At 41.3% G+C, this 16,710-nt stretch overlaps 1 protein-coding gene across 7 annotated transcripts in view; it reads left to right on the forward strand.

Annotated features, from left to right (window-relative positions):
- SEMA6A (semaphorin 6A) overlaps positions 1 to 16,077 on the forward strand; it is a 113,839-nt gene extending 97,762 nt beyond the window's left edge. For all 7 annotated transcript variants that reach the window (XM_080372076.1, XM_080372080.1, XM_080372079.1 and 4 more), the window contains one exon: positions 11,952 to 16,077. In XM_080372076.1, coding sequence (XP_080228202.1) covers positions 11,952 to 13,141 — 1,190 coding nt within the window. In that variant the 3' untranslated portion in view covers positions 13,142 to 16,077. The remainder of the gene's footprint in view (positions 1 to 11,951) is intronic.
- Positions 16,078 to 16,710: the final 633 nt, after the last annotated feature.

The following is a 16,710-nucleotide window of genomic DNA, read 5'->3' on the forward strand; positions in this document are numbered from 1 at the left end:
TATTCGTGACTGAATGAGTCCCAATCAGGGGCTCTCAAAGGAGGGCACAGAGCAGGAGTGCCCTCTGTCCCTTCTGTCTGCTCTCCCCACTGAACCTCTTCCATTCACCACAGAGCCTGCCCAGAGGTTGAGGCAATCACAGCTCGTAATAAAGAACATAAAGAGCACTGCTTTTTTTGCAGATAGCGTTCAGCTTTATCTCTACAAAACACTAGTCTCTATTCAGTGTCTTAAAGAGGTCTTACAGTCCTGCAGCACTTTATATACTTTTTGTTTAAATGTGACCAAACTACAGACAGTGCCCTGAGGCACTCGTCCAGTAAGACCAATTAATTTTCCATACCCAGGGGGATTTGTGTATCTCAGTGTGCAGTCCTTACTCATTGAACTAAATTACTAATATCAAACCAGCAGCTACTTTCGTATACCCAGCATCAAGACCTGGAGAGACAATACAGTTTATCTCTGCTTGCTCATGGCAAGATGACTTGATAACATCAGCTGTGCTTCCCTGAAAGGTTGGGTCTCACCTACACTGTGTTTAGAAAGGAGGAGAGAAAATAAATTTATATCACTGAGAGAAAAGAGATTGTGATAAAATTTGTTAGGGTCCCAATGCTAGGAAAAAATGAGGCTTTAACCTCTCACATGGATGTTTGTAAATCTCTAGATCAGTAAACATATCTTGAGAACTAGTCTACAGATACAAAAAAGCCAGTCATGTTCCTTGTCACAACAGCTACTTTCATGTTGATTAACTAGCTGTGCAAGCTGCCTGGTTTGTCTGCAGCAGTGCAAAATACTGGCTTAAAGAAAGAGCCTGAGCAGAAACTGAACAAACGCTACAGAAAAATCCGGAAACTGGGGGTTTGGTCCAGTACCAGAAATGAGTGGAAGGCTGGGGGAGTTGCTGTATTCCAGAAACATGCTGTTTGTGAGACGTGCGATAAAGCAAATACACAGGTACATTTGCCTGGCCTGCCACTGGACAGTCAAAGAGGATGTCTGGATGGGCTTTGAATGTATGTTGGAGAAGACACTGGTTTGCACATACTGCTGTGGTTAGATTGCTGCTGGCCCCAGGGCAGCTTTCTTGGAGCTGGGGCAGGTACATGCTTGTCAGAGTATATCCTCTGAGATGAAGCTACAGTTTCACCTTACCCAGGGAAACAGACTGGCCATAGTAATCACTGAGCATGTTAATTGCGCAGACAGGAAATACCAGTGAAGTTATGGCATCAAAGCACAAGTGTACATGCAGTGCCTGCAAGGTGGGGAGGTGATAAAAAAAGTTAGGTAAGAAAATGCAGAGACCTATAAATCTGACAGTCAGAAAAAATGCATGAAAGAAGCCATCACTGAAGATAAAAAATGAAGTAAGTGAGAGAGAAATCATAGCCGCATCAGGACAAGATGTCCATCAGGGAAACGCTCAGGTTGTGGCTGGAGTAAGTATGCTTGCTTTACTGGAGATACTGTGGATTCAAATGAATGTAGCTGAGTGGAAAGGCGGCTTCTGGTATTTATACTGGAAGAGTAATGAGGTACAGAAAAAGAACCGGCAGTAAAATTAGTCTTGCTGACTGTTATGGCCAGTGTTTCAAACTCATTGCAATTCCTCAGTCACTTAATGTATTCAAAGGCAGTTGACGGTATGGGACTGCAATACAGAGGGAAATGATAAACCTAACATGAGATGTGTATAAGCTGTTTGTTGCCTACAGCACCAGCCCTGCAAATATTTCTAGAAAAAGCAGTCTTGTCTTTACTGATCACTGGGGGCATGTTTTAATTCTTAAATCCAGGTCTTTTGACTACACCTGCAGTGTTCATGAGTGTAGAAGAAATGAAGAGTTAATCCACTGTGTTTGCTTTCTGTCACAGAATATATGGTGCTGGTGTTTTAATTAAAGAAGAGTTTTTAGCCTTCCTCTATGTAAGAGCAGACCTAACATGGGCTCCAGCCATGTTCCTAATGTGCACCAGCAACCCAGCTGTGTGCAGAAACACTATCACTAAGAAATACATTCTTTGTGCACAAGTAAACATCCTTGGCTTGGTCACATAGTTGTTCAACAGTTAAATAATCATTTCCAGGGATCTCAAGGAATAGGATATATAGGGTACAGTCATACTATTTAAATGTCATGGATATTTAACAGATGGCTCCTTTGTTAGTTCAGCTGTGATGTGGTCAGTTGCACTAGTAGCTCAAAACTAGCATTTCCATTTTTGTGTCTTTAAAGATCAGAGCTGATGAAACAATTTTTTCTTTTAGGTCATATGCAGTGTTTGAAATTTAACCCCAGTTCTTCCATAAGGCTGCTTTGAGCTTCAGCCTGCTAAGCAGAGCTGCTTATGTTGATACTCAGCAAACTTCGGTTTTCCCTGTTGTGCACAAAGGCCATAGTTCAAAACAGGCTGTAAAAAAAGCAGAGGAAAAGCCACAGAATTTCTCAGTGACAGCTTCTCTTTCCTTGACACTGTTCATAAAAACTGCTTCCAGAAAGGCACTGGGCTGCCCAGAATACATAATGCCCACAGCAGGGGAAGAAAAAAAAAGAAAAAAAGAAAAAAAAAAAAGAAACAAAGAAACACCCAGCATTTGTTCTGTGCCATCAGAGGAGCTCCACGCAGGCAATGGGAACTGTGAAGATGAGAGAATCACTTTGCAGGCTACAACAACTTCTCTGGAGCCCTGAATTCATGCATATTCAGCCAAACATATGTAAATCTGGTTTAACCCAGCTGTGAAAGATCCCCTGAAGTAAACTAATAAAGAGCAGCTGGATATATTTAAGCTCATCCCAGGCATAGTAGAAAGGTCCCAGAATGTGCACTGAGCTTTTTTTACATCAGTAGAGGAAATGCAGCAGACTTTAAAGGAAACTTGTGTTTTAAGATGCAAAGCAGCATAAAGTTTTCTTCTGCTGTGACAAGCTACAAAAGAATTAATTTTCCTTGACATTTGGACTTTCTACGTCTCATTTTAACTACTGTGAATGCCTGTTTTACTTTTTTGAAGGACCTTCTATTTTTGCTTATTCCCCAACACACAGAGGCATCTAAAATTATTGCTTACTGGGAAAGCTTGAGAGGTAAATGAAAGTACTTAAATCAGGAAAGTTCTAAATGATTAGCAACTGCATACCACCTGCCAGTGGAAGAAAGGTTATCGAGTGCTTTCTAGTGCAAGAGCTGGCCTTGAGCCTCGCCTCTGGGACAAATAAAATTGGGCTGGCTTCAGGACTGTAATGATTTTCATCATTATATTATAGATCAGGAGGCTGTGTATCTCAAACCTTCTCCCATGCCTGCAAACTTAATAAACTGGTTTATTTACAGAGATACAGCTTAGAAGCAATACAATTAAAAAAAACTCTTAAGAGCTTGCTATTCCAGTCTTTTTCAGATCTGTCTCCCCTTTGTTTTAGTGGGGGTGGGAGTTGTCTAAGCATGGATTTGCTAGTTCAGATCTTGTAATTTCCATCTGTAATGATCCCTTTCAAAAAAAAGAGCTGCTTTTTTCTAATTTCTCAAAATTCCTGAGTGTGGCCATGGTGTAGGTTTTGTATGGCCACTGTGGTACGCAGAAGAACTTGATTGCAGGCTCATAATCAAACTAAAACCAGATAACTGAAATCCACTATGAAAATATTACTACAACACTCATGGGTTATCTCGTGGACATGGTGGAGTCATTTCTCTCACCTTTCTTACTTAATTTATCTAACTTAAAAAAACACAAGAATGAAAGTTTTCTGTATTCCCATTGAGAGCAAAGCCACCTGTTGATCTCCGCTCTTTTAGTAAGTTACAATGATCTTTTTTCTATAGTCATGTTGACAGTCATTCATCAGAAGTGGAAAGAAGTGATATCATTTTGACCAGCTGAAAGGAGATATAAAACCACCCTTAGAGATCAATAGATAAACCTATCCTGGAGGGATTGCTTCTGAAATAGGTCTGATTAAGGGCCAACCCCCACCCCACCCCCCCCACCCCCCGACACAGGCTACTATGGCTGATCTGATTGTTTAGATCCTCTTCAAGGCTTTGTTACATGTTACCTCAGGCACATTATGTATTGATTTTCTTTTCCTAATTTTTAAGTACGATTTCTCCTCATACCTCCAGTGATCCTCAGGCCTCTTGTAAGTGAAGTTTTTTTCTTTACCGGATTCATTCTTCTCTCCAAGCACATGCATCTGCTTTTTGTTGGCTGGATATCTCAGACTGCTAGCTTGGGCAACTGGCGTTGAGAACCATGGGGTGGAATCTGGGGAGAGATGGATTGCTCTCCTCAGCACAGTCATTCAAATCAACAATCCAGCTGTACTGCGAAGGGAGGGCAAAAAAGCATTTGCCAGCAGCTTTAACTATGAATGTTTGAGCTCTTTTTTTCTAGCTGGTGACACGGAGAAAAACAGATACTGGGTAGAATTGCACTGAGTCAGCAGCACAGGTCCTTGTGGACAGAAGGAAGATGAAGGAGAAAGCTTACTTTTTTCATCAAAGCTCCTCCCATAAAAGGGCAAACATCACATCATCGGGATTATAAAGTGGTTGGTTATGTCAAACCTTGAAATGATTCTTTCAAGAAAAATTAGAGAGACAATCTCAGAAATGCATGGTAGACTCTGGTCACTCCTCAGTTTGCTGTCACTTTAAATCTGGGTGTCCAGTCTAAATTAGTCTAATTTTTTTTGTTTGTTCCTACTACTGCTGGCTATAAAGGAGGAAGAAAGCTTGTTAATACCTGCAGGGATTTTCCAGGCTGAAATAGTATTTTAGCAGCATGAGACTGCCTGTAAACACAGTTCTAACACTTGAAGACACGTTTAAAACTTTTTCAGTGGTATTTTTAAAAGATATTCAAACACCCATAAAAACCTCCATTCATAATAAGTCTATACCAGCACTTCTTGCAAGTCTAAGCAGGAGGAGATGTACGTCTGACAGAGAAGCTCGCACTGAAGAATGAAATTAACTGCAAGATTTTCCCCTTAAATAACAACAGTAAAGAAATCATTGTGCCTTTCTGGAACAATGACTTGTTCTGTGGAAGGTCTCAAGTGATTTTGTAGATATTGGAGATAGAAGTGGGCACATTCCCATTTAGCTAGAAAGTGAAGTTTAAGACACCAGTGACACTCACTCCCTGACTGCTGTTAATGTGTGGTCTAGACTTAAATATTACCTTATTCCCTGATAGTTATTACTGCACTTCCCTGCCAAAACTTCATTCTTCATTTCATGCTTCTGTGTTTCAGTTTTTTTGTGTGCCACCATTTTGGGTTATTAGTTTACCATCTGTTGCAGGCAGCTTTGGAAAGTGACAGCTCCCTGCAGAGGTGATCACAGAGCATCTTTGGTGCACTTGGCATGTGGTCATCTTGTTGTCCAGTGTACGCCTCTCGCAGCCATAATTCATTCCTGGGACAGAGTTGTCTTTGCCTCCACGCCACAGCTAACTGTAGTGCTCAGGCTGAAAGGTGTTATTTTTGGTGACAGCTAACTAGGTTATTTGCACATGGGAACTTGTAGTTAGGGGACCAGGTATTGCTGTCTGCCTCATGAATTATTTTCACTGAATTGAGCTTGGTTATGAAAGAAGGGAGCACCTGGACTGTTGTATCACTAAACCAGCATCACATTAAGCTATTCAAACTGGGAAGTCATTTGCTGTTTGGTTTCATTCATCAAGCAGTTGGGAGGGTTATAAGGTAGAATTTGAGTTTGTGCTCACTGTGAACTGTATGCTAGAACCTAGACTTGGAGGAATGTAATGGTGAGGCTTTTCTTGATGTTATGCCATCCCTGTCCCTGATCACAGGTGAGACAAAGGAATTTAGGCTTCATCATGGGACGTTTCTTTTTATCCTGTACATGCTAAAAGGACACAGCTTTTACTGGGCCTCTGGAGCTGAGGTCTCCTTTCCGCAGATGTCTGTTCATTGCTGTTCTCCTGAGACAGACTCCTTTCTTCAGATCTCTTTTCCAGTAGACCTTTGATCAGTACTTTTCAGCTGCAGCTTTTCAGCAGGTTTTAGCTCACTTTCATTTGTTTCTGAGAAGGTTAGTCAAAAGACTTTACAGAAGTCAAAGGGTATCATGCTTAATGTTTCCCAATAAAAAGTAAGCCGTTTATCCTGTCAAGAAAGGAAGTTTGTCAGATTTAATGTAGTTTATTCTTGGGAAACTTGCTTTGGCCTTTTTCTTTAAAGTTACTTCATCATCCTTTGAATGCCTGTGAAATTGATTGTTTCATCACTGGTTTTAGTGTCATTCCCATTCTGCAAATTGTGCTGGCAGGTCCGTCTTTTGTTAGGTCCTCCCTTTGGCTCATCTTAAAGGCAGGTGATATGCTTGTCCTTTTCTAGAGCTCTTGGGGCTCATACTTCCTCCAGTGTTCTCCAAGATACTCCACAGTGACTAGAAATAGCTTTGGCTAGCTTCTTTAGCAGTCAGGGATGAATTCCTTTAGAGAATTTGAAAGCATCTACATTACCTAAATATTTCTAGCTCTTCCTTCTGTCACAGTTGACATATGCCTTGGATTTGTTAAATTTCTGATCACAGATCAGAGTGGGGATTTTTGCTGAAATGTAAAGCAGGAAAAGCAGTAAATGCTTCAGTCTCCATGTCTTTGCTTATCTGTCCTCCTTTACTGATGTTGTACTGATACTTGCTATTCTTACTCAGTTATGCTCATGCCATGTATTCTTTGGAATGATGAAATCTATTCCTTTGTAAATATTTCATCCTAATTACATTTCTGCCCTTGGAAGTTCTTTCCTATTAGAATTAGAACATGCCCAGAATAAGTTCATCAGCTTTTTCCTAAAATAATACTTTCAGCACTGTGCACATGTTGCTTTTAAACTTGTTTTTTAGCAGATATAGAGGTAGTCAGTCCTAACCCTTAACAAAATACTTTTGTAAATTGGTGAAAAGAATGAGCCTTACCACCTTCCTGCTTATGATGATCTAGTATCCAGTAGATACAGTGGATCCTTGTAACACCTCATGTCTTTTCTTTTCTCTCTTATTTTCACCCAAAGACATTCAACAAGTCTGCTTCTCACATTCTCCAGAACTTCAGAAAGATTATATGTATTATTGACATAAAATGTAATGGCTCATTGCTTTTCCCCCCCCTACCTTTAGTGAACAAGCAGGATCAATACTCTACTCATGTGATTTATCTAAGCACTAGCTTATTTCAGAATTGAAACATTTTGAAGGTTTGGAAACATTTTTCTTAATGTCTTCTTAACCACCCAGCCAACCAATACTGTGTACCTTACCTGCAAGCTCTGCTGGAAGAAAGAATTAATTATATAGTAGAATAATACAATACCATACCACGTCTTCTCTCTCATTAGATGAGTAAGAAAAGGTGATTTTTCATGTTCCAGACTACTACTGTACAGAGCATACTGACTGAGAAAATGAATGGTGATGTTAGGAGGTGCAGACAAAAGGACATGGGATGAAATTACAGAAAGTTAGTGGAGGAGGAAGGATCAGGTTGTCTACAGGAATCAGAATGGCCATGAAAAGTGGAGGATATCGGGTGACTAGCCTGGCTGGTTTAGTAGCCAGAAACGACAGTACATCACACATGGGAAGACATTAAATTCTTAAGCCTGGTTGTGATTTACGATGGACAGAGTCTGACTTAACTGGAAGAGTTAAGGGAGACAGATAAGTGTCAGCATGTCTCTGGCATTAGAAGCACGTACGGTCTGATCCTTGAAGGTGCAGATATTTAACCTCATCTATGTCTTTGAAGTTTTTTTTCAATTTCACTAGTATTTTTACCACCGGACCCCTCCCAAGTGTAACGTTGATACAGGTAACTATGTCAGCAATATTGCTTTCCAAAGAATAGCTGGTCATTAGTCATGGTGATAGGTCTCCATGTATTGCAGAAAACAATCAGGAGTATGGATGAGCAGTTCAACCACATGAAATAAGCAATGTATTTTCATAATTGGAAAGAATATACTGCAAACAGGAAAATACTAGACATAGTATTTTAAAAGTGAAAGTATTTTATTTAGAATACCTGTTCTTTTATATAGTGATATTTAATATCAAACATATTTTACAGTCTGGTTCCATAGCATTTTATGCAGCCAGCCCAGACAGTTTTCCAGTACATAATGTCTTAGAATACTGTCAGATAATACATAGCTATAAGACTTTTCAACAGCAGTTATTTCCTCAAAGCTGGGAGTCCCAGTGCTTTACTTGACTTTCAAAAATACAGGCCCTACATTTTTCTGGTTATTTTCTCCATCTGTTTTAATTATTTGAATAATAAGTGCTAATGGGTGATGCTGAACCGAGCCTTGGGGGATGTGTTGTTCTTCAAGAACTGCAGGAACACAATGCAGTTTGTAAAGTGGCACGAACACTATCCTGTTTGCTTTCAAACTGGCGTGTTTCGGGGACATAGTTAGGATCGCATACTCGCTTATTCATCCCAGTCTGTGAAGGCAGTTAGTACTGATGCTAGGGACTTGAGATGTTGATTGACGGTGACTGCAATTATCAGCCTATTTTGTATTAGATCTTCTGTCTCTGTGGTCATGACAGTAGGATGCTGAACACTCCTAATACTTTTTCATTACTTAATTGTATCTATTCCATAAACATTAATGCAGGGACAAATCCTTCCCAGTTTATCTCATTTAAGTTAATTAAAATTATTGGGATTGCCTGCGTAACTAAAGACACATGTATGTGATCCGTGATAAAAAATAAATTATGTCATTAACCTGGCATTGTGTCCAAAGTAGATCCACCTGCCTAGAGCAAAGCCACTAATGTTAAATATCCTTTAAATCTAGCAGAGAAAACATAATAAACCTCAGGGAGGTTTGAACTCAAGAGTAACTAGCTGGAATCAGGCTGTTTTAAGGCCCTCATAAATTTCTGCTGATAAAACACCTGCAGCATGAGTGACATCATTTCAGCTACCTCTTTCTTGAACACACGTGGTCACTCAGTCTGAACTGTGTGGTAATTTTGTAACGTGAGTTGTAGTGATTCAATATCTGTTGGTAATGTAAAAGTGAAGATTTCATCTTGCTTTTGTATGCAGTGATGCAGGTTTGTGCTTAAGGCTATCTTCACAGAGTAGGATTTAGCCTAAAGCAGGAGGCTGAGGGCAATGAACAACCTCACTTGGCCAGTAGGAAGTGTCAGGCATTCCCTCGTGTCCGATCACCAGACACCTGAGAGAGAGGTCAACACTTCCCTCTCCACTCCTCATCATGAGGAAGTTTTAGATGGCAGTGAGATCTCCTCTTCTCAAAGCTGAACAAACCAAGCACCTTCAGCTGCTCCTCATCAGTCATGCCCTGTAGTCTTTTCAACATCTTTGTTGCCCGCCCTTGGACACATTCTAATACTTTTATATGGTTGGCCCTTCTGGCCACCAGGGCCCATTGCTGACTCATCTTGAGCTTACCGTAATCAATCAAAACCACCAAACCTGTTTCTGCAGGACTGCATTGCAGCCTCTTGTCCCCTAGTCTATATATAAAAGGATATTGTTAGTAAAGCATGACTTTCCCTTCATGAACCCATGCTGGCTTTGACTGTAGGTGCTTACACCCTTAGGTGGCACTGAGCAGGGATTTCTAATCTTTTTCATGCAAAAAAATTGGACGTTAAGTGTTTAAAGGAGCATACCTCTGCAAAGCTTGTGCATGGATCGTGACCATGAAATTAGGCTTTTGAAGTTTAAGCTTTTCTTAACTTCCCACCCAGCAACGCATTTCTGGATAAGACTGAACGCTTGTCTGGCTATACTTCCCACCCATTTAAGACTCTGTAATTCCTGATTCTCCAGTTAATGTCTGGAGACAGTTTGTGTAAGTAAATTTGGGCTCAAAATGCTGCAGAGTCTAGCATGTAATATCATCAGGTGAAGGTCCACAGAAAACCAGCAACTTTGTAGTGATATATAGTTACTGCTGACTGTGCTGTAGCCACTGGACTGTGCTTCTGGTCTACATACAGCAATTTTGTATGTGGATTTGAATTACAGAGCTAGGTTCTACTGCTGCTTGTTAAGTGGTGATGACAAAGAATAGAAAAAAATGCATCTTAAAAAGCTGCTGGGCTTTAGAAGAGGATTCGCTGAGAAACAATTCGAAGATTGTTTCTAATCGTATATTGTTTTCCAAGATCTACTTTCCTTCTCCTAACTTTTTTTACAATTAAGATATTTGTATGAATGCTGGATCTTACTTTCCTAAGTGATCATGAGCTCTTGCTATTTATTCTCCTTATCAAGTCATAATCCTCTATTTGTCACAGCACAATAATTTCTGTGGGAACCAGTTGTGACATCGGTCTCAGGAACTTACGTTTTAAAGAACTTTTAAATATGAAGTTCATGTCTTGTAAGCAAATAGCCCTTGTCCACCTAGAAGTTGCAATTAAATGGGGACAGAAAAATATATGCTATAGAAGCAATACTGTATGTACCTAGAATACTTATCAAAGGTTTCTGTGAGATAGTAGCAACTTTCCAATGCTCTTTTAAAATAGTTTACTGAGGATATTTTGCATTTGGTTCTGATTCTGTGTCACTAATACCTTCTCTACCGAACACATGAAAAAAACATTACTCTAGGAGTTGATTTACAACATGAACGTTTTGTATATTCACGGAGTCTCAGGAGAGCCTTGGAGGTACTTTTTCTGTCTTGCTGTCTCTCCTGCAATAAGGACAAGGATTACATTTCCTTAGAGCATGTGGGGCTTTTAATGCCCTGGCCCTGGCACTTGGACACTCTCTGGACAAAGAGGTGGGGAGAGATGTTCCTTCAGCTCCTTGTCAGGCTGTGGCTGCTCCTTGTTAAGCACTACGAACAAAATGAAAAATGCAAAAAAAAAAAAAGCAGACTCGAGGCTCTGTGCTTGTGTTTCATTTGTGCTGCTGGCTTGGTTCCCAACTATGTCAGAAAAAAAACTATTTTCTTCAGAAATTCAGGGTATCGATTAATGCTATATTAGGGACTTCAGATAGAGGAGGCACACTCTGCCAAAGATGCTTTCTCTGAGAGTAGGCACATGGAGGGCCAAGTAAGATTTGATAATGATCTCTCACCACAGCACAGGACTACAGTATAAGGCCCTCAGAATCAGGGCTTTCAAATGAGAAGGCACAGGCTTCAGGACAAAGGTCAACCTATTAATGTGTTCAGAACAAGAGAGAGCTTTTGAAATTAAAATAACAAGGACAGTCATCTACCAAGCTCAACAGATTTCAGCACTGTGCTCTATTTTTCATAGTTATTTAAGCATCCTCCTGAAGCTTAAGCATGTGACACTGACTTTTAAAACACATGACAAAGTTTGGGTTTTTTCAGTTCTGGTTTTGTTCTTAGTGCTTAACAAGGAGCAGCCCCAGCCTGACAAGAATGAAGGGCAGAGAGAAAAGCCTTAAACAATGTGGGATGCACTTCTCTGGTATTTGCAGAGCTTCTGTCTCCTTTTAAAAGTTTTTCAATGAGAATGTTTACCATAGTAAAAATAAGATGGTATTAGCTGAGGAGAGATCGGATGGAGGGAGGGGAGGAATGTCAGCAGTATGTCAGAGGAGGAGAAATAATTGACATGCTGAAGTCAGCGTGAGTTGCCCAGGGCCAAGATTTCAAACCAGTTGCACTTGCCCTACAAGTAAATTCTCTCTCCCCTCCTGAACTTCGTAGTCTTCAACTCCAGATCTGAAAGCTATACTGAAAGCTCAAGGCTGCATGTGCAAAATGCAGCTTGCAGGTCTCCAAATTTGGGCAAGCTGATCAAAAATCACCTCGCAAAACACAAACCTACCTCAAAGGGTGTGCCTTTGAACAAAGTAGTCAATAATTAGTTGTTTTTCCCCATCCTTAGTTTGTTTAACCACTGTATGCTGTTTATTGCAGGAGTGATCCGTGAAAGTTACCTGAAAGGTCATGATCAGCTGGTGCCGGTCACCCTGTTGGCCATTGCTGTTATTCTTGCTTTTGTCATGGGGGCTGTCTTTTCGGGAATCATAGTGTATTGCATCTGTGACCATCGCCGCAGAGACGTGGCTGTTGCGCAGAGGAAGGAGAAGGAGCTGACCCACTCCCGACGTGGTTCCATGAGCAGCGTTACCAAGCTCAGTGGCCTCTTTGGGGATGCTCAGTCCAAGGAGCCAAAGCCTGAAGCTATCCTCACGCCTCTGATGCATAACGGCAAGCTGGCTACCCCAGGCAGCACTGCCAAGATGCTAATCAAAGCTGACCAGCACCATCTGGACCTGGCCGCTCTGCCAACCCCTGAGTCCACCCCAACCCTGCAACAGAAGAGAAAGCCCAGCCGTGGCAGCAGGGAATGGGAGAGAAACCAGAACCTTATCAATGCCTGCACAAAGGATATACCCCCGATGGCCTCGCCTGTAATCCCAACCGACCTACCGCTTAGGGCTTCTCCTAGCCACATTCCCAGTGTTGTGGTCCTGCCCATAGCCCAGCAAGGCTACCAGCACGAATATGTCGACCAGCCAAAAATGAGTGATGGGGCGCAGATGTCTGTGGAGGACCAGAATGCCACCCTTGAGTACAAAACTATCAAAGACCATCTCAGTAGCAAAAGCCCCAGCCACGGAGTTAACCTGGTGGAAAGTCTTGACAGCATGCCACCAAAAGTACCCCAGCGGGAAGCTTCCCTTGGGCCCCCGAGCGCCTCGCTGTCACAGAGTGGCCTGAGCAAGCGGCTGGAGATGCATTCTTCTGCTTACAACGTGGACTACAAGAGAAGCTACCCTACAAACTCTCTCACAAGAAGTCACCAGACGTCGACCCTCAAAAGAAACAACACTAACTCCTCTAACTCTTCCCACCTTTCCCGCAATCAGAGCTTCAGCCGGGGTGACAACCCACCACCGGCCCCGCAGCGAGTGGACTCCATACAGGTCCATGCTGCTCAGGCGCAGGCTGTGACTGTATCTCGGCAGCCGAGTCTCACCACCTACAACTCACTGACGAGGTCAGGGTTGAAACGTACGCCCTCGCTAAAGCCCGACGTACCTCCCAAACCTTCCTTTGCTCCACTCTCTGCATCCATGAAGCCCAATGATGCATGTACATAATTGGGGGGTGGGGGTAGGGGGGTGGAGGACGGCAATTAAGCAGAGGTTGCGCTTGAAATCCAGTGTTCTACAACTGTTATCACTTGCTCCTCTGAGAAGATGGTTGTTGCAAGCTGAAAATGTGTTGGATTTCTGCTTTCTGGGAAAAGTGGAATATTTTTTTTAAACCCGAGCCATATGACCCATGGTTGAAGGTTTGCAATTGCAGGACTCACCCCTACAACCCACCAGTTCTTTGCTCAAAAGACTAACCCTCGATCACAAACATTGAGCCAAAAGCACACAGGTGAAAAATGACTATGACATTTCACCCCCCACCCCCAAATGCACAACGCATTCCTGAACTGGGAAAGAGTGCTCTGAAAAGCAAAACAAATAACTACAAAAATGAACAAATTTAAAAAAGAAAAAAAAAAAAAGAAGGAAAAAAGAATCCACTGATAAAGCTAACTCTGACTTAACAATGGCAGAAGTTTACTATGTGCAAGTACTGTGAAATGATGCCCATCAGTGTTACAGCCATTTGGTTACAGCAGTTAAATGCCATGTTGGGCAAACTATGTTATAGATTTCTGCTACCCTTCTCTTTTAATAAATAACATGTGACTGCTAACGCAAGTAACTCCTCTTATTTATTGTTCAGCTTTTGTTTTTCCTAAAGAAATGACTTCTGCATATCATCCTGTGAGCAGCTCTTCAGAGAAGTACCTTGAAAGTTATACATATTTAACGTGAAACTCATTAACTGGAGTAATTAAAACTCTTTTATTTTTCCAATAAATTCACTGAGTTAGGTAAGTTGGAGCTGGAATTCTGAACTTTGTGCCTGGACTGCCTGATTAGCTGAAAAAAAAAGGGGATATCTATTTAAGTCTCTCAGCTAATTAGCTGCTGGGCCTATGACCTAAGACAGCAACAAATACCACAAGTTCATAACTTCTAAAGCAACTGCAAGAGAAACTCTTAAAAGCCGCACATTTGTGCACCATTGCTATCAACATGGCTTTGTCAGTAGCTAATACTTTCTGTGAAGGCACCAGCTTGTGATGTGCCATCTCATTTCACCTTGCATGTGAGACGGCAAACAAAATCCTCAAACAGTGTGAGCTAGTTAATATGCCGGCTGTTACCATGCATAAATTATGGTCTTATCACACGGGTTTTTCGTGGGAATATATCTGTGAATAGCCTGTTTTCTTCCACATGTAAATTTGTGCCTTACACCCTCAGTTGTGTATACTTGTGAGCTGTAGTATGTAAAACCTTTTTCTTTTTCCCCTTTGAGTAATGCAAATATTTATTGATCCTTCCTCCTCCAAGCCCCTTCAAGAACTGAAGTAAAGACATTGAAAGAAGAAAGTGGTGGTTATTGTCATAACCCCATGTCCCTCAAGAAATTAGGCTAGCGTCATACCCTCCACTTCAATTTGACTTTATAGCTGTGCCAAGTCCTCTCTCAAAACCACCTACAAGCAGCAATGCTCCCAAGGCACCATGCTAGGGGTTCTGCCTTTCCCCTCCTCCTGCTCCTCCTTTACCACACGTCAGTATGGCGATTGTTCTCACTGGGCAGCAGCGAAGTGACCAACACCCTTGTCCACGGGACTAGTGTGTACCCCGGCTGGGGATAAGTACTGGCGAGAGGGGCCAAGACCTGCAGATAGCCCAGTCACACGTCCTGCAGCGTGCAGGGCACATGGAGCTAGGACAGGCAGGCGGGCTCCTGCTGTAGCTACCTGCTGCTCCAGAAGGATGCTGCATATACTTCTTTGGGGAAAAATGTAATTTTTTTTCCTTTGTTTCTTTTGTGTGACTGTGCATGTAGCTAGCGTGGGAGTGTGTGCGCGCACAGGTGTGTGCGTGTGTGTGTGTGTGTGCGCGCAGGTGTGTAAGTTCCTTTCCAGTCTTTCAGTTTATGCAAAAACTTAGATGTGTTTTTAATCTGTTACAATAACTGTGTCAACATACTGTAGAAAAATGATGGGGATCGCTTCTAAGCTTTTTATATATATATATATATATATATCTCTACTGAACAGTATGTTTGAGTAAGGTGGTTGTTTCTGTTTCAATTTGTTTTTTAAAATTTTATACTTCCATTTGTTTTTCAGGGTTTTGGTTTTGTTTCTGAATGATTGAAAAGACAGATTTTAAGTCCATTAGCTTATAGATGGTATATATAAAGTCTGGATGGTCTAGACCAAAGTGTGTAACAAGGGTGCTTGCATGTTCTTTCACTTCATCATGGCTTCTTTATGAAACAGTTTTGTTCACCCGTAGTGAACTATGCAGACTGGAGTAGATAGATCTGTATCCAAAGCAATGTTGTTGTTTTAATAAAAACAAACAGAAAACCCTTTGAAAACAGTAGGTAGCAAGGTCATCTTTTTTTAAAACAACGAACTCACAACCCTTTTACGAAGCTCCAAACCCCTGGAGCGCTAAATGTGCAGGTCCCCTTGATATTACCCCACAAAGCATTCTCCCAAAATGTAGAGATGAGTCATTATGGCAACAGCTCCTGCAGCAGTCTGCCTTCTTGATGTACACCGCATCAGTTACTGGGCTGACTTTGAAACATGCATTTTGTACTTGGTGGGTCTTCTGTTTTTTGTCCTTTCCCACCCCTGGTTCCCTTCCACCCTCTGTTTCGAGGGGTTCATGAACCTATGTGTGCCTTTGCTTTCCACCCTTGCTATACACTGGTAGATGCAACAAATTCAGACTCTCATTTATTGTAAAGTTGTAAAGTATTGTGATGTCACCAGTTTCCCTTCATTTCCACATCCCCCTAACATCTGATTCACAACTTAATGTATGTTGAAAAAAAAAATTAAAAAAAGAGGCAAGAAAGAATAAGAAAGAAAGAAGGAGGAGAAAAGGGGAAATAAAAGCTCTTGATTACATATGGTAATAAACCAGACTGTTCTACTTTATTTCTTGTGTCCTGGTCCTTGTGTTCCTGTGATGATTTATCCTTCTCCATAAAAAAAATACAAACAAATGTGATGCTGATCATTTAGATCAGGTTATGGTGAGAAATACATTTGTTACTTTCTGTCTCTTACAGAAGATGAACTTGACTTTAGAGTAAGGTGATGGCAATTAAAAATTGAATCACACATTTGTTCTCCCTCTATTCATATTCTGCATTTTCTTTTTATGAGCTTGTTCATCATCAAATATTTATGGCAGACTTGATAGTTTAAAAGATCAAGGCTGGGATTTAAGCATGCGTGGTCCACCAAAATAGATCATCATACAGATGTGACTTCATCTCCAGGCTTTACATATTAATAACAGAGGAGCCTGTGTTTTCTTTTAGCAGGCATAAATCTATTGTGTTTCATAGGCCTGATTTAGAGGATGTTGCCTGAGACTAATTCTGCAAGGAAATGGTAGTAAACAGATAAAAAACAGAAGAGTATGTGATCTTCCTAGTCAGGGGAGTCATTAAAAAACACCTGCATTCTCCACATTGATTTTGTGTAAATAGGGATCACCTACACACAGCCATTACAGTACAGGTAAACACTTGGTTATGTTCGTTACTGGGCTTAGTGATTTTG

This window comes from Falco punctatus (genome assembly GCF_963210335.1).
Source record: "Falco punctatus genome assembly, chromosome: Z".
Lineage (NCBI taxonomy): Eukaryota > Metazoa > Chordata > Aves > Falconiformes > Falconidae > Falco > Falco punctatus.